This window comes from Egretta garzetta, unplaced genomic scaffold (genome assembly GCF_000687185.1).
Source record: "Egretta garzetta isolate BGI_Z169 unplaced genomic scaffold, ASM68718v1 scaffold339, whole genome shotgun sequence".
NCBI lineage: Eukaryota > Metazoa > Chordata > Aves > Pelecaniformes > Ardeidae > Egretta > Egretta garzetta.
The window spans coordinates 1,075,378-1,095,074 of NW_009260800.1; the positions used below are offsets into that span (position 1 = coordinate 1,075,378).

General features: G+C 35.6%; 1 protein-coding gene across 1 annotated transcript in view; it reads right to left on the bottom strand.

Annotated features, from left to right (window-relative positions):
• Positions 1-19,697, bottom strand: part of SPATA17 (spermatogenesis associated 17) — a 94,868-nt gene that overhangs the window by 67,978 nt on the left and 7,193 nt on the right. The window contains exons 4-6 of the mRNA XM_035902204.1: positions 18,632-18,713; positions 11,954-12,004; positions 6,506-6,609 (exon numbers count right to left, since the gene is read on the bottom strand). Of these exons, the coding sequence (XP_035758097.1) occupies positions 6,506-6,609; positions 11,954-12,004; positions 18,632-18,713 (237 nt within the window). The remainder of the gene's footprint in view (positions 1-6,505; positions 6,610-11,953; positions 12,005-18,631; positions 18,714-19,697) is intronic.

Sequence of the window (19,697 nt, forward strand, 5' to 3'; positions counted from 1 at the left end):
GGGGTAACCCCCAGTATCAATACAGGCTGGGGGAAGAAAGCACCGAGAGCAGCCCTGCTGAGAGTGACTTGGGGGTGCTGGTGGAAGAAAAGCTGGACATGAGCCAGCAATGTGCACTGGCAGCCCAGAAGGCCAACTGTGCCCTAGGCTGCATCAGGAGAAGTGTGGCCAGCAGGTCAAGAGAGGTAATTCTGCCCCTCTACTTTGCTCTGGTGAGACCTCACCTGGAGTACTGTGTCCAGCTCTGGAGCCCTCAACACAAGAAGGACATGGAACTGTTGGAGCAGGTCCAGAGGAGGGCTACACAAATGATCCGAGGGCTGGAGCACCTCTGCTATGAAGACAGGCTGAGACAGTTGGGCTTGTTCAGCCTGGAGAAGAGAAGGCGGCGGGGAGACCTGATTGCGGCCTTTCAGTACTTAAAGGGGGCCTATAGGAAAGATGGGGGAAATCTTTTCGGTAGGGCCAGCTGTGACAGGAAAAGGGGTAATGGCTTTAAACTAAACCAGGGTAGGTTTAGACTAGATATAAGGAAGAAATTCTTTACAATGAGGGTTGTAAAACACTGGAACAGGTTTGCCCAGAGAGGTAATGGAGGCCCCATCCCTGGAAACATTCAAGGCCAGGTTGGACAGGGCTCTGAGCAACCTGATCTAGTTAGCAGTGTCTGTGCTCCCTGCAGGGGGGTTGGACTAGATGACCTCTAGGGGTCCCTTCCAGCCCAAAACATTCTATGATTCTATGATTCTATGATACTCATCCTAACAACAACAGGTTTGTAGCTATGGAAGTACCCTGGGATCCTCAGTGGACTACAGTTCTAAGTTTTCTACAAGATCTAGCAGTTATACCTAAAATCCTCTGGAAAAGGCAGAGATAATAGAATCATAGAATCATTTAGGTTGGAAAAGACCTTTAAGATCATCAAGTCCAACCATTAGCCTAACACTGCCATCCCACCACTAAACCATGCCTCAAATTATGTGCCTTACCACTCAAAATTAGAATTTAAATAAAAGAAAGCATATTTGACACTTGTGCCTATTTCTATAGCTCCCAAAGAAAGCCAACAGGAGAAGTTTACCTTCAGAAAATTCTAATTACAGGTAAATAAGTTAAAAAGCATAATGCATTTCCGCTAGATATCTTTGAAGACAAGGAAAAGAAGATGTGTTAAAGATAAATTAGTTAATTAAACACCAAGTGAAAGACAACATTACAAAAATGAGTTTTTTATTGTTGCAAGAATTCCAAGGAGCTGTCTGAAAGGCTTTGGCGCTAATTGAAAATAGACTAGAGAATCAATTGCTTCTGCAGGCAATGAGGAGGAACATTTTAATTGAATTATAAGACAATATATACATTCTTCAAAACACTTTGACACTTGAGAAAATGGCCAGCACCTGGACTTATCTTTATCAGAAAGGAACAGACAGATGGAGGCTGAGCAAGTTCTCCTCACATTACTATGACAACAGATGATTTATTTCAAGCCCACTTCATGGAAAATATCAATACCTCAAAAGTTTCAAGAAGCAAAGTGCTTGCCAAGTTAAAAGTAAACAGACCTCAGTTATGCTCTAGTAATCAAGAATAAGCTAGATACTCTTACTTCTTTCAGTACTACATGCACAGGCGTATTTGCAGAAAAGCTAAACATTTGATTAGATCACCAGCAGCATGTAAAATACTGCCAAGGAAGTGATTTTTATCACTTTGCATTATCTATTTCCCTGACATCTCTTGAAGACAAAAAAGCTTTATGATGACTGTGATACTAAATCTACTGATAGAACAGCTAGTCAAACTTGGATGAAAGTCACACTCTTCAGGGCCACTCTCAAGGCTTTTTCACTACTAAAGCCAACAACAATGGGAAGGAGAATTTGGTGTCAATCCTCTAAGTATGTTAAATTCACAACTTATAATCATAACAGTGTTTACATACACTATGAAGCTTACTAAAGCTAGACTCAGGTCTTAGTTTGCTACCTTTAAGTCAGTGTTTATTCAATAGCCAAGAAAGCTAAACTACCCGCCTTGATCGTGCAAGAACCCCAATGCCAGTACTTTGCCACTACTTTGTTAGTTTTCTGATACTGCTATCTTACTGAGTTCTGTGCTTAGGGAAAAATTTAAATGGTGCCATTCATCAATAAATGGAGCACTACATCCCAAAATCTTATCTCTAGTTGCACATCTGACATACAGCAAAGTTGCTTACTGTAGTTTAAAGGCCAGTGTGTAGATAACCTTAGTCAAAGAACTGCAAGTTAATCACACAGTTGGGCAACAGACATCATCCATAAATTCTTCTGATATAATGGCACTAGCATGCTAATTTATGTGAAGTGATGTCCATTTGCTTATCATGGATTGGGAACTGTTTCACATAAAACAAAATTCTAATGCATCATATGGAGTTATAGCCTATGCTAATTGCTTTTGGCATATTTCCCTTTGTAACCATTTTGCCAGCTCTTAGAGATGCTAAATGCAGCTTTAAGAATGCTTCAAGACAAGGTATTTTCCCTTAAAAATAAATACACTAACTTCACTGAGAAGTAATGGAATTTATTTTAATGCATGCACTTATATATGCAACTACCCAACTAATCCATATTCAGATAGAATACAGTATGCATTGGTATTTATGTAAGCACAAATGGGTGGTACAGATGAAGATTTATTACTAAAATCTGAATAGCAAAATTTTGTAAAATAAATATTTATGAATATGTTTCCTACTTGGTTGGTTTAGAACTTCCTAAATATTGTAGGAGAAACAGAATTCAGGACTAATGAACCCTTTTCACTGTTACACTGAAGCTAAATTGTACAAATGTCAAGAAAAATCTGAGTGTGTCCTTATGTAGACAGAGTTCAGGGTTCAAATTTGTTCTTTTGCCATCTGTCAAGGGATTCTTCAAATCACTTCTCAACTTAACTACTTGGGACTCTACTGGGGACACCAATAGCCATCACACCTATTGGTTCTGCAGCAGTGGGAAGTAATGGGAAAGCTGGAGGAAAACCCACCCACTCTTCAACCAGTCTGAGAGCTTAAAGCCGACAGTTATCTTCAGTTCATACAAAAACAGTGCCTTAAGTTAGGATAAACAGTCTGTTAAGTGAGTGCAACCTCACACATAATATGACTATTATTATTTAATTATATTTTAGGTCAATTTCTGTTAAATCAATTTCTGTTAAACTTAATTACATCCCTCCATGGCTTTAAACTGGGGCAGCTTCTATTAAGTTTACTTTCTCCTGGGATTTTCACTGTAAAGACAAATGATAAAGGTCTGGCTACTAAATGAGGGCAGCTATTAAATAAGGACGGCTTGTATTAGAGCTGAAAGGTAAAGATGTGGCTACTGGTTGAGAAAACCCCTTACTAAGGGAAGTGCCTTCTACTTTAAAAAAGAAGAGGGCAAAGGAGGAGAGAAAGGAAACAAACTTTGTTCAATAACTCTTATAAGATACTCCTGCAAGAAACTACCAGAATGTCCAAAGTTTCATGGCAACTTCCTCTGAAGTTTCTCTTCGAAACAAGTGAATGGTAATTTGATACAGGCTCCTCCTTAATGAAAGAGGAGAAAATTAAGTACAACCCCTGGTTCTGGAGACCAAGAGGTAAAAGCATATCTCAGAAGGACTTGCAATGTGATTTCAGGTAGTTGTTGATAAATAAAAATTCTGTCAGTATTATTCTAGGAGATAAGACTGAGAACAATATATTTTAGTTCAGTTTAGAATTGCATCATAATTGCAGGAAGAATACAGTTTAAACAAACTTTTGAAATTGTAAACTTCTAGTGTGTATTTTGTTGGGTTGTTGGGGTTTTTTGGGGGGGGATGTGGTTATACCACTCTGGAGTTCTTAAAAGCAGTCTCTGTTTTACTGTGGTCCTATTGTTATTTGTGGAGAAACTTGGTTCTTTACTAGTAGTGACGCTGTGCTAATGCATATGTTCTGATTAATACAGCCACAAGACAAATAAGATAAAATAAATTACTTTCTGTGTCATGTTGTGTTGGTTTGTGGTGTTCTAGAGATGTGAAACACTCAAATCCAGCCTAATCTGAGTTTCCAGGTGTATTAGTGGCTCTCTCCACCAACATGTAAATTTCCATAACACTGATGCTGGAATGAAACCCAGCCATTTCATAAACACACTCCTTCAATTTCAGACAATTCCTGGTGTTTTTTACAATGAACAATTACAATAATTTTATATACACAAAATGTTTATGAACAATGAGGTTATACTCTTTCACATGTTATGTGATGGCTGATGAAAATATGCAGAGAATCTCTCCACCACCTTGTTCAGCATTCCTCATAAGAAACACAGTGGGCCACCCTGGCAGCAACTTAGCCCAATGACAGGAAAAATCTGTTTGGCTGAGGGCCTACACCTGATCTTCACTAAACATCTGTTAGATTTCATAAGAAGAATGTTGAAGATAATATACATATTAGTTTTCAAATGTCCCCTAGTAAAGAGATTACTGCAGTGATTCTTGATTGCACTTAAGAACTGGTGAATTTTTAAAACTGAATCGATACAATCCATTCGACCAAATTCACTCAAAAATTAATTTTTAACTTTTCTTTTAATCTGAAAGATGGAATTTTTAACCTGAAGTACATATATTTCTGTGAACTCTGGAAAACAGAACTCAAATTAGCAGAATATCTGTATATCAGTTGCCAGGTAAGAGCTCACACATACCAACTTTGATACATTTTGGTGTACCTGCAGTCACAGTGCTCACTTTACTTGTTAAAGAAAAACAGCACCAAAGTATTTCTTGATTGAAATACCTTCCCAATACATAGGCTTTGTGGCTTTTAAAGACCTGGAACAAATACTAGGGGAATTTGATGAACATGTCCAAGTACTGAGAGACAAATATTTTTGTAAGCCTCCGAAGTTAGATGTACCCAGCAGAGATCTGTTGTGGGTGTGGAGAAATAAAATACAAAGCCCATCAATCTGTGTTCAGTACAGCAGGAATACCACTTGCTATCTTGTTTTGTTCACACACATCAAAGGTCAATCTAACTGGCATGTTATGAGCTTTGTTCCAGGTTCAGGCATGGAATGGAGAGGAGTGATATAACCAGTAAGAACAGAGAAGCAGGTGGTATCTCTGCAGTTCATCCAGTTATATTCCTTTTAGACCAGAAAAGTTGTGGCTTCATTTACATTCCAAGATTTGGGTAATCTTCCTAAGATTCTACCTTTTGAAGAAGAGAGTGTGTTTCAAGGATTTCAGAACAAGAAAGTACAGTTGAAGAAATGACAGATTTTTTAAGTCTGTTTTTGCTGAGTTATAATCTAACTTTCTGCACAGAATACATTTAAATAAATAGTAATGAGAGATTAGAGATAGACAGTTATCAGTGTGCTTCACTACATGTAACAATGTAATGCACAAGTTATAATATTACGACAAAGAGGATGTAGCATCAGCTATAATTGAGGAAAAATAATTTAAATTAATAAGTAGCATCCCAAAAAGTTGGATAATTCTTTTTTTCTCAGATATCTCGCATATGCTGTTTTCTGTAACAGTCTTCTGGCTGAATTGTTTTTGCCATGTAATCTAGATGAGACTTTCAGAAATACTTTTTCATTAGACTCCCTTATATTTCTACACTTCAGAAAGCAAAGATTTGTCTCAGGCTTTCTGAATAGCAAAAACTGGATGGATTTTGCCCAACATGCCTTCACTTACAATGAGAAAGTAATGATCATGGTCACTTGGTATTTTGCCTCTTTTTTTCTGCTGTTATCTGAAGAAAGTCATGGATGAGGACATCAAATGTGCTAGAGGGAAATAATTGCCTCTATTTTAGAGAGCTTTCAACTTAAGTACAGGGAAAGACAAGGGATGGATAGGAGAAATAGGGTAGGAACATATAGCAACAACAGTTCTAGCCAGAAATCTAATAGGCGAATTAATCTCTTCTGTACCTATGAAAAAAGTCTGCTTCACTATGTCCACATCAGTTATCTTTCACAATTAATATTCATAGTATGGCCCGTGCATGTAACTTAGATCCAAATCTGCACTTTCATTCATTGTCAATAATCAATTTTCAAAACAAATTATGAACAGGACATTTTTTATTGTATATACTGAGAAAAAAAAAATTAGTTCAACAAACTGTATTTAGACCGTAATAATCTATGAGTTCTGAGGAGAGATGAAGAGCTGTATTTGGTTTTATTAAGCTTTATTAAGTTTATAAACTCACAGTGCATCTACCTAACCCAAAGAAGTTATTCTGGATTCATAACAGTGTAAATGAGAATGGAATGTGGCAAAACATGCACAGGCTCAGGATAAAGAGAATGATGACTGATACATATATATTTGATAACGGAGGGGATCCTACACTCAAAGAGATATTAATTAGTGCCATAAACCTTTTACAAATAAAAGAAGAGGAAATGAATGCTTTACCACATGGAATTTTTATCTTTACCTGACAATCTCGTTATTCACAGAAATGGCTTCCAGGTATTTCTTCAGTGCATAATAATTATGGATATATTTCCGAACATAATAGCCTCGCCATCTTTTCTGAATCTAGAGGAAATAAATATTTGCTTACTGTATTTCAAATGAAAATTTTGTATGAATATCAAATATCATTGTATTTCCCAAATAATATTGTTTCCTTAAAAGTAATATCAAGTAGAAGCACCAATATATTTCAAAGAGGAAAATGAGGGCAGGACGTAACATATTGTAGTTAAATGGTGATATGAATTTACTATTTAATGCCAACACTAAAAAAAATAACATCAAGTTTTAAAACACTGTTTATCTTGGGGTGTGGCAATGAAAAGAAGTGTCTCCTGCTGTCAGTTGCATTGCTCTATGTAAGAATGGTAAAAAACAGACAACAGAAGTGTTGTCCTTTCTCAGGTACAACATGCATTCCCTACTGAATTACCCCCTCACCACTATCTTCTGCTACCTTGGTGCTCTGGATATAAACTAAACTGAATAGAAGCCTTCCCAGTAACTCAATGAATCAGGCTTTCTGGAAACATCATTTACACATTGCAGTTCTTTCATCACCAGTGTAAGATGATGCATGTCTATTTGTTGCACATTAATTACAATCTTCTCACAAAATACTATTCCTCCTACATAACAGGTAAAGCTTAAACTGGAGAAGGAAACCTATTTATCTGTAGCTAGTCCTAAAGTTGTATTAAGAATAGAAATTAGGTAGCATCGCCCACCAGAAAGGATTCATATTCTGCAGCATTTTAAAAGGCATCAGGTTTACTGGCTATCTGTTTTGTGGGAAGGGAAAGTAGGTATTAATTAGTTAAAAAATTATCAGCACTGCCATATGGTTCACCATATTTATCCCTATGCTATGACATGTACAGGCAGAAGATGTAACTTGCTCTATTCAGTCATGCTGAGGGCTGCTCTCACTCCTCATTTTCTTTCCCGTAAGAGGTCAGTGTATTTTAGATCAATACATCTGAAAAATAGATTAATGATCTTTTCCTCTGTTCTCAGTGTCTAGTTCCTCTTTCCTTACATTATTCCACCCTTGAACTTATTTATCTTTGTGCAAAAGATTCTTTACTTCCTTCCTTGCATTTTGCCTCCTTTTTTGTCAGTTTCTAAATTAATCTCCCAATTTCTACCTTCTAGTCTGCATTACCTTCAGTCCTGCTCCAACTTCTACCTCGTTGACCTTTACAGCTTTGAAATCTTAAGAGACATAACAGCTGAAAGGCAGAATCTACATTAAAAAAGCAAGAAAATTGAGGTCTATGATTCAGAAGCAACTCCAAGGTGAGAAGCTACTCACCTTCACTAAGTGCATTGAAGAGGAGAATGCTGTAATTTGCCAAGAGTTCTCCTTTTCCTGTGGGTCTCTGGCTACTAGACTTTTCAAGAACTTAAACTCTTTAGTGCATCTACAGGGAAAGTTTTCCTTTTTTTTCCTTTACACCAACCCTTCTCCTTACAAAATCAAGGTATGACTTGGTTAAGTGGAGTGGAATCCACGTGTTTGTTTGTTAGGTTTTTTTCTTACCCTATGTCTTACTCCAAAGAAGCATGTAAAAAAAGGAAGAAAAGGAAAAAAATCTGCCCACTGTCCACACTATCAATCAACCTTTGTACTCAGTGACTTCAGAGTCGGTATCATCAAGTCTTGGGAGTGCTCATCAGTAATAGGAAAAATTTTCTCTACTTCTTCCAGTTCCATTGCAGTCCAATTCTATACCACTGTGATAACGGACAAAATTTATTGCAATTTTCCATCTTCTGCTGTTTCCTGAACTGAAAACAGTAACACACTGGAGCCATCTATAAGAAGACTAACTAAGGCAGGTTGCATATTTTCAGACTTTGTCTTTGGTACTGTTTTGCAATCATGAAAGCCAAAACATTATTCTTTACAGTTAAAACTAGCCTCCAGTCTGAACTGATGGCACCTTCTGGTACAGTTGTAATTACCTCTTTATGTGAGATTTAACAGGAGAATAAGTATCACAGGAAAGCTTTCAGTAAGTCTTTGAGAGAAGTGTCACCACGAAATAAAATGATGCACTAAAGCTATTAGGAATAAGAGGACATTCACTTTTAGTGTTACTACACTCTTCTACTTTGTGCATCACCATGAATTTTCCTCTCTTCTCAAGTAAGATTCAGAACTAATTTTAAAACTCGGTATTTTCTTTTACCTATGTGGTGTTGTTTATTCGGGGCTTTTTGAATAAAAAGGGTTTGGACCTCTAGATACTATTATAATATGAATAAATAATAGTTATGTGAGCAGCTGAACATGGGAACAAGAAAGGTTAAGCGCCAGACATGCTTCTATGCACTAGATGATAGTAAATTCCACACTCTTTGCACTCCACTTTCTCATACAAAAGCTTATTGGGTTAAAAAGGAGTAGAGAAAGAGCAAAGAATGAGTATGCCTTCAGAGATCTGGGATTAAGCAAAATCCTTTGCATGTGAATAAGGATCTTAGCTTTGTTTTTCTGTTTGGCTTCAAAAATTCTCAACAAGAGCAACTTGGCTCCAATATAGATGTGTGCTCATTAATGCAGGATTATGGTCCCTTTGAAACTCTTTCTGATAGTCTTCACCTCATGGTTATAAATGCAGAACTGGATATTTGTGGGTTAAAGGATCAAAACTCAAACTGAAAGACAAAAGACTCAAATAGTATAAAGCTATAATTATCTCCAATGGGCTCAGTGTACCAATTAAGTGCTGCATTCTACCTTTATTTACATCGCTTTCTGTTCAGAATGACCTCGCTGATTTCAACTGAATGAAACATAAGTAAGAAAACCAGCACTATGTCTCAAATTATTTTATGCTAGATTTCTGTTTCCCTAATACTATAGGTCAGACATCACAAAACTGAAGACTAATCTTTTTGGAAAAGAACATTTTACACAAAGCTTCTGATGACGTTCATATTTTCAATGTGAAAGTTATAAGTGTCTGCTTTTATAAGGAAGTAAAACGTGTTACGACTATATTTCTTTTTAATTCCAAGGTGAATGTTTAAAAAATTCTTGAAAAAAAAGAGACAAGTGTGTATGCCCTTCAAAGTAATTAGCAAGTTTCAACAGTGATTGGTACAAAACAATTATTGTCATTGATCAGCACTGAACAGATAATTTTAAACAAAGTCATTGTGTGCTCAGCAGATTACAGCTTGTTAACGGGCAAGTTCTAAATGACCTCTTAAGCTAGTCAAATCAATGATGCATATTCCTCATTAAGTAACATCAAAATGTAAGTGGTCTTATAAATAATGTTTATTTTAAGCACTAAAACAAATGGCAAAACCTTGATATATCAAAAGCCATCTGCTCATGGAAATATTTTTTTCCATAGAATTACTTTTGTTGCTGAAAATTTATAGCAACCTTAAATCTTCTAAGAGAGAGAATCATATTCTGACCTAGTATTCAAAACTGAAATTTAAAACAAGTTCTCTGGTTTAACTTAAAAAGGTGAAACTGATAGTTCTGGTTAAAACTAAATGCAATCCAGGGAGACAGAGATGTAGGCTGACTTCGAAACTATGAGCATGTGTATGCCCTCAATGATACCTCAGATGCCAATATCAAAAATGCCTTTCTAATCAGTGTCTATAAACTGAAATAAGTATTTTAATAATACTATGAGGCAAAACTAAGTGGTTAAATAGAAAAACATACACAGTTATTGTTATATTTTCAGAACACTGAAGTATATTAATCATGAATCAAGCTCACAATGTGTGAATACGAGGCACGGCTGGCTTAGGAAACCTAAAGTCTGGCTACACATCCTGTGTGCAGAAACCCAACAGGCCTTATTCTCTATTGTCCTGGACCTTGGTTAGTTCTTCAAAAAACAGTCAACAGCAAAAAAAAACCCATTCCGTGTTTCAGAAAGGTAGCATTTGAAATCTGCTCTGCAGATATGGCTGCACGAGACAGAGGAGAATCAGATTCTGACATTTGCAACTAAATAAAGATCTGTTCTATTGTTTTCTACTGATTCAGATTTCCATTAAAGAAAAGGACATGACTGAAAAAATGGTACTTTGAAGATTTATATCACCTAATGATTCAACATTATATTTCCATTACAAATGAATGGGAACACATTCAATTTCTTTTAAAAATGAAAGACCAAATGTGAAACTCCATTTGACTAGAATACATAATTACCTCTGAAATTTGGTCTTCAAATGCCTTCTAAAAGTACACAGCCAACTTTTAAGAGCAGGCTTGCATCTTGTGTTTTCTCGCTGATTTCAGCTGTATGAGTATATAGCATTTATCCACTGTGGAATACTTTCAAACTAGCTAACTAAGGAATAAAGTAAAACAAAACAAAAAAAAAAAAAGTGCATTTCTGAGGAATTAGATTGCTATTAAACACCCTCAGCTCTCCAACATGCACCAAATGTAAGATTCTACTTTGTGCCTTCCAGAGAACCAGCACCAAGCCAAAAACCTGATGAGAACTCATCTCTTGAGTTTGAGTTATTCTGGAGCCAGAAAGGCCACAAAATTAAAATCCATTTGGGGAATGTTCCTACTTTACAGGACTTTCCTTGGGTTACTCTCCCTCCCCACCACGTTCCTACAGTTGGTAGAATTCAAAAGGTAAGATGCCTTGCCTAAAAATATATAGTCCCCTAAAGTAAAGCAGGTTTATTCCACAAAATAAAGGAATTAAGTAAGATAAAAAGATTTCATCCTGAGAATTATCTCATGCCCTTCCTGTGTTTGTTTTACATGTTTATTTAAGTGCAGCTCCGAAGTTCAGGAAATAAATGCTAATTTCCAGTTAAATATGTTTTGCAGTTTTGCCCACAACAAACTTCATTTGCTGTATATTTATTAAAGTGCAAGGACTGTTTATATTCTTCATCATCTGGCAAAACTCACTCAAAAGATCATCAATGAGATCAGTGCAGTTCCACCTCTACGTTTAGTCAATTAAATTGTCCTGTGCTCTCTGAGTAACTCTTGAGATTTGATATATCGAATGTCATGTACTAACAAAAGAAAAAGCACAGCCACATCAATGAACATAAGAGTCCTACAGTTTATCAGAATGGTAAATATATGTCTACATTTGTAAGAATACTCACAGACAGAATGTTTGAGGGTTTTATCAGTATCGTAATCTGGCAAGGTAAAATGAACATTTAAATGGGGCAAGACACATGCAGATGCCTTAAATTCAGCTACAGTTTTCAAATACCACCCCGACTACTGAGTGTAACTTTAATTTTTAACTATGTACTATTTCCCACTGTTGCCATCAGCATATCAATCAAGTGTATATTATTCTGGTTTGCTCATTTTATCAAAAGCAAATTCGGAGCACAATTGACTTTTCATTTGTTTAACAAGTGAAGAAATATTTACCCTGACAGCCATTTCATTGTAGAAATTCATCTTCATAATAAAATATGCTGTCTGTGAATCAAGGAAAAAAAAGATGGCATATATTTCAGTTACACAAAGACAGTGCTCCTATTTTTACATATAAAAGATAAGAATCTTTATACATAATACATAATAAGAGTTCTAGGCTTAGAAAGAATAAAATCAAACTTTGTATTGAAAAGATAGGCTTCCTAATACATAATGCAGCCTTAACCAGAAAAATCTATGGTAGTCAAACTAGGAGCTAATGGAGATATATGATCATAAAATGCTCTCCGCTGAGTTTGATAATCAATGGTGCTCTACTGAGAGTAGAATAACAAAGCAGAAATATTCACAAGTGCTGGTGACACGTAGTATTGTATGATTTATTCACTGGGGTTCTTTTAGCCAAAACTCACAGAAACATAAAAGGAATTCATATTTCAAGACGTCTGGTTTAATGAAAAATTCAAAGAAATGCTGTCTTCAGTCGAAATCGTTCAAGGATACGGATGCAGTGATGGAGCAAAATTGTGCCTTCCAACCATCTGTACTAAATGTTATGTACTTAGCTGCCTCCCGAGTAATCCTTGGGAATTTTGTTTCATTTAATATTCATTTTAACATCATAAAATCATAAATACAATGATACCATGTTACAGTGAATCCCCTGATATAGAAAACATATCCCGAAGTCCTGGTTTCCTTCCAATAAAGTAGAATTCCTCTCATAGTGAACGAATCCCCTATTATACTAAGCAATCACTTGGCAGCATAGGTTATTTTAATGGATACATCACTTTAAACTAAGCTTTCACATCTGTTCCGCCCTCTAATTACAAATGCAAAATGAACATAATTCACAATTGTATCATAAAAAGTAAAATATAAGTACTTTGAATGCAAGAGTATGTCCTTTATTTAGCACAACATGCAGCTTTTATGTGTTTCTCATGTTTTAGACACAAATCAAAGGCAAAAGTGCTTTCCCCTGATATAGTGATTTTCTCCCCCATGGCAAACAGGAATTCACTATAAAAGGGTTTCACTGTAATTAGTGTTATTTGAATTGCCTAGTCTGATCCAAAGCAAATTGTCTGTGGAGAGCAGCAGGACTGGATTATTTATCAACAGTCTGGGCAATTAAGAAACAGTTGGCTGCAATATGTTATTTACAAATGAACACAATGATGCTACTTCATTTTAAATTCTCTTTCTTCATTACATTAAGCAAGGCATAATTCCTGCAGTTTAATTAAGGTGCATTTTAAATGCTCACTTTAATATCATACCAATATACTAATAATGGAAACAGTAGAAAAGATATTTCTTATAGGAAAGAAAAATGCAGGACTGCTAAATTTCAAAAAAGTTTCACGTATATGTGTAGATGTATATACACTTACTTGGATACATATATATATTTGAGGGAATCTCTGTCCCAAAAGTATGAATTACAATAAATAGTGGACTCTACCTCCTGTTTTGTCTCCATAAATGTTTTCTGAGTGATATTAACTGTAGATAGCTAATACCGGAATGAAATAATGCCAGGTCTAAGCATATGCCTAAACCATTTCATTAAATTGATACAGTTTTGTTTTGCAGCTCATCTTTTCTTTCTTTGGAAGGGAATGTAAAAGTTGCTGCACCACCAAATAAATTACATTTCTAATGGAAATTCCTAAGCTTAAAAATGATCATCCAATTTCTGCCCATCAATGATTAAACAATCTCACACTTTTTTGCTTATTCTCATATTTGAAGGCTGTGGGTACTTATGTCTGAATCCATCCTATTTCACTGAAGAACCTCAGCTGGAGACCTAACATTGTTATGCTCTTTATAGCCTCAATACTGAAAGACAGTGGGACCACTTTCCCTCTGAGCTTGGCAAAGCATTGAAGAGCTCTGCAATTGCATCTCTGTCTATTATTTGTAGAGACAGTCAATAGCAACTAGGGCCCTAACTTGCATACCTCACTGAGGTGTGACAGATCCAGGCCTTACCCTACCACTACTTAACAAGGTCACACACAAATAAAAGGAAATTACATATTCCTGCTTTTACTCAATATTTTTCTAAATCACAAGTCAGACAAATGCAGAATTGTTCATATAACTGTCTTACAACCTTATCCTTGCACCAAAAGCCAAAACCTGCATCACCATCTAGGTTCTTTTGCAAATGGATTTGCCCCCTGTTTTCTAATCCTGATTAGAATAATATGTACTAGTTCTGCTATTACAAGTGATGGAGAATGTGTTCATCCGTATTCACAAAGCCATAATTTAGTGCTTCAACCCAAGTGTATATTTATGTGCTTTCCTAGTAAACAAAAGATTCCTTCCTGAACTGGGGCCTTCTTGTCCAGAAGACTCCTTTCTTATGCTTAAGTGGAACATCCTGCATTTCAGCTTGTGCCCATTGCATTGCCTCTCACGCTTTCACTGGGTGCCAATTCCAAGGTGACACTACAAGGTTGGCTCTCTGGGAAGAATTATCTTGCCATGTCACGGACATGCACCACCCCCACTTCTGAACCATGAAGTCTTTGTATATGTCTCTGATGTTAATACACTGGTCTCCCTGCTAGTTTAGTTTAAAGTCTATGATTCCAAAATATATTTGAAGCCTTTTGTGCATAAACTGATGTATTACTTTCTCCTTTTCTGTTTAAAAACATGTTTGGGGATCACCTACAAATGTGATCTGATCCTGACTGCTGTTTCCTTTCTCTTTGAACAGTTAATACAAAGTGAAAAATTCAAAGGAGAACCAGAAATTTCATTGACAGTATATTGAGAGAAGGAACCATCACATGGTCTAAATTGGGAACAGGCACTTTTTTTTATAGAGCAAATAGGCATTTGCCTAATTCCTATTAGGCTGGGACTATTTGACTGGTTACTGAGTTGATGCTAAAGTGTTTAGGGTGGTGTCAAACTATGTCACATAAAATAGTCACTTCTTTAACTGCATCTCTTTCCAAAGTGAGCTGAAAATATGGCCATTATGCATGCTGACTTCATATAACAATGAAGTGTTACACTTCTGTTTGCCTTAACAAGTGATTTCTTGACTTTGAGAAATATTGTAAAAAGAAACATTGACATACAGTTTGAGTCATGTTCTGGTATTTGCCTGGTTTTAAAATCCATACTGTCCTGCAGGTCATGCAAGACTTTCATAACCAGTATGACCAATGTAACTAAGCTATTAAGAAAACTATAGGAGCGCAGTTCTTAATTTTAGCTTGAGATTAACATTAGGAAACAAAGCTTTATACCAAAGCACCTATATTTAAAATATAGAAAGGCACATAACTTTAGTCATGTAAACACCATCAACAGCTTTTTTTTAACAATGTATCAAAGGAAGTGGCACTAGAGGAGTAACAAATGAAATACTGGTAGTTGTGCACATATGGACAGCCAATCTGATGAGCCTCAGCCTTTGTTATTTTCCGCATCAGTACCACTCACATTTCACAATTTTGAATATAATCATTAAAATGATTTATTGTCAAGTAATCATGGGTATTTTGTGCATATGCTTTGCCTTGTTTGCTGGCAGCAGATACCAATCCAATCATTATCAGCGGACAAATTTTAAAGTGACCAATTTTTTTTGTATTTGAGGAACTCTCATGTAAAATGTATCATTGTGTTTCATAATCAGGAGTCGTTACAACAATTATTAACAAGAGTTTAATGCTAACATTAACTGATCCTTTAAATTAAAAGCTGTGCTAAGCTGCTGAGATTTTTGTTTCTTTTTAAAATATTCCAAATTCAGCCATTAATCGAGTAAAAATAGTATAACAAAGAATATAGGGAATGAACTTGAACTTTATATTTAAGTCTGCCCCAAAACATACAAAACTGAATATAGCAGCCTAAAGGGAGAAAAAGGTGCCTTTTTATCTGCTACTTGCATGGCTTTCAGGTTGGCTTCCAATCAGGCTATCCTATTTAGTCCTCTCCAATCAAAGAGACAGCAAGTGCAAACTGAGGCATTTGAGGGAAAAAGATGGTTTTCTATGCTGATTGCTGCACAATTTGTAAGCTTGCTGATGAGATTCTGTTTCTCTAGAGCCCTGGCTAATATTGGATAAGTACTGGTATCCTGAATTCATGGTCTGATTTAGAATGTGTGTGTTAAATGTGGGCTTGCACAATTTTTTGTCCTACATTATTCCAATTCCACAGGCTTCAGACTTGGCAAGGGCTTGTCAGTTATGTCTGCTTGAAGAACAACATATGAACCAGGCTTTATTAGTGAATGTCTTTTTTTTTTTTATGTTTTTATTTTCAGAAATAGATTTCAAGAATGGAAAGCTGAGGGGGTTTTATGATGCTAGCTATCTTGGCTTGGTTATTAGAGAAAATCTGTGCTAATTTTAAAGACTCTTTATCTTAAAATGTAACTGCCAGAGTATTTTTTAAGAAGAGAAGGCAAAAGAAGACAGAAGTAATAAAGAGATGAGGTAAAAACCCTCAAATTTCATAGATGCATGGAACAGTTGAAGTTGGTAAGGGCCTCTGGAGCTCCAAAACATGGCTCAAAGTAGGGCCAATTACAGCAAGTTGTGCAGGGCCTCATTCAGTTGGGTTTTGAGTACCTCCAAGGATGGAGACTGCCCAAGCACAGCTTGCACTCTCTGAGCAACCCATTCCAGTATTTGATTACACTCACAGTAAAAAAAAGTTCTACCTTTGAGTCGAATTTCCTGTATTTCAGTTTGTGCCCACTGCCAAAGTAATGCTTACACTATTTTCTGCAAAATTGATATCAGACATCAATTACAGATTTTTTAGTAATGAAGTATATATAATAAGGACATAGTAAAGATTTATTTACAGTTAAGCTAGGTGTAATTTTATAAAAGCAAAAAAGGAGTCTAAAAATTTGGCATATCTGTCAACAACAACAAAGAACAAGGTACCACTCAGAACAGTGCACTGGACAGTAGGCACAGTGACGATGTCTTCATTTTGTGTCTTATTTGGGCACTGCTATTTTTACAACCTTTATATATAAAAATAAGTCTCTGAAATGTCATCATTCTGTTTAAAATAGGATTACGGATTACTATCAACAAAGAAATTAGCATTTTAACATTGGGTGGCCAAAAGATTACTCCTTACAATTTGGGGGGATTTAAAAATGTGTAAAATGGCCACCATAAGATCTTTGTCTTGCTTAAGCCCTCTTAAAGACCTAATGATCAGATGACAAAAACTGACCTGGTTCTTATTCTCATCTTGAAAAACACAGAAACACATAAATCACTTTGTTTCAGAAGTGAAATTCAATACTTGGCAATGTTTTAACTGTGAAAAAATTTAGAACTTGAGTGGATGTCATGAGATTACTTCATCTAAAACATTGCCTGAAGTATATCTAAGCCATCCATGATAAGCATTTGTCTAACCTGCTCTTAAAAAACTGCAGTAGAGGGAGTTCCACAACATCTTTTGGCAGTATGCGTCAATGTTTCACATGAAGTTGCTTTTTTCCTCCCTTTTTCCTGGTGGCTGCATGGGTCCTTTCTTCTCATTAACAAATTTTAACATACTTTAACATTACCATGTTTCTCTTCTTCTACAGAAGCTTTTCCAGATTAAACAAACGTTCCCTAAACTCAGGAACAATATTCAACTGAAGTCCCACTTTTTTTAAAGCAGAACCCAATCCAACCATGCAGCTATCTGCCCTGTATTCAAAAACTAGTATTTTAGAAGGTAGGCTAAAAACCATATCCTGAAAGGATAACTCATAATTTATTAGCTAAGCCAGGTAACTTGGAAGAGATAAAATCTTTTACTAGCTTACTGATAGACTTGGGGGAAAAATAGACAAGCTTTCAGGGCCACAGGTCCTGCTCTTGAAAACATAGTTTAGAAGGAGATATGGACTTTAGCCTGTAATATATGAGTTACTATGGTTCACTTTTTTTTGCTTTTTCTTGACTTGTCTGTTTTGACTAAAATACAATTTAACAAAATTAATCAAGAATATATGACGAACAAGTTTAAAACTATTGTAAAATATCAACATAAATTGACAAATTAGTGAAGTAAACTACATATTACAAACTTGATTGCTTTATGTTAAAGGCAAATTATTTTTTTCTTAATCTCCTAAACCTGTTAACAGAGGTTTTAGCTTGTGTTCTATCATACACTTTTGCTATCTTCAAGTCCGTCAAGGGAATTAGATTGACTGTGATCTGCTATGTGCCTTAAGGCAAAACCTCAAATACTTCAAGGTTCATTAACTAAGAAATTTAAACCACTAAAACATAGAACAGCAATGTGTAGACACATTGGCTTTTTTTATTTTCAGAATTAAAAGTTCTGCCAGGAAAAAAAGCATCTTGAAAAGCTCCAATCTTGCAATTAGCATCACGTGGGCAGGCTTCTGCATGAGCAGATCTCATTGCTGGTTTGGGGACTAATACTCCAGAGCTGAAAACGCTTAAACACTGACTTAACTTGACCATTATGAGTAGGCTTACTGAAATAAATGGTGCTTTTCACAATAGTAAAGTATGTGTCTGTGTGTATAAAGGATCGAGTTTCAGCTTTTTAATTTTGAGATGAGTGAATTAATTCCTTCATATGCATTCTATAAATAACCAAACAAAATTTTAAAAATTACTTTTCTACCTCCACCATTTTTCTGAAGTATCTTCTGGTTTGATAACCCCTCCACCACTTCTGTATAAAAATCACCATTTTGTTCAGATACCTAAAATGAAATATATTAACAAACTAATGATTATTTTGAGACTTTACAATATAACTTCATTTTTTCCTAATATTAAAAATAACATATAGTGTATTATCCTTACTTATTCCAAATAGATAGGGACTACAAACGTACCTTATACACATATATGTATGCATATATACATATGCACACACATACACATTGTAAACCAATATATACATCTATTTATACATACACACATACTTTGCTTTTGGAAACAATGGGTTACTGCAAGCTTACCTATATACTATTTCAGTTATCATTACAAAAGTGTAATGAAATAGCTTTACAAACTTAATTTGTATGATAGATGATTGTATTTTCATGAATTATTTTAACCAAAATATCTGACCATTTCAGAATTTTTTCAGTCACATGCAACGTTTTCACAGCTTTGCAAGTTTTAAGTATTTGACAAAACCCACAGATATGTCAAATTTTTAGACTCCATTTTTGCTTTTATAAAATTACACCTAGCTTAACTGTAAATAAATCTTTACTATGTCCTTATTATATATACTTCAATACTCTACTAAAAAATCTGTAATTGATGTCTGATATCAATTTTGCAGAAAATAGTGTAAGCATTACTTTGGGACTGCCTAGAAAAAGCTATACAGGGGAGCATTCATACGACCTGACTAGGGACATCAAATTTAGAAGCCTTGCAGTACAGCTAGAGTCATTTGGTAGAGGCAGTCTTTTCCAGGAGGTAATTCAAAAGACCTAATTGAGAGGGTAATTCAGAACACTAACAACTGGCCACATTGAGCCTGTGTTCCTAAGACAGACACCACATCCAGCTTTGGAAAGAGGACACTGAGCAGGATCACTCTGTACACAGTTGCAGAGAAAATCCTCTTCTGTGCTGAGCTGATTTAGTTCTTCTTACATGCTCATTACAATTACATTGTTCTTCTTACATTGGTCATTACTAAATATAAATGTGCGTTTAGAAGAGCA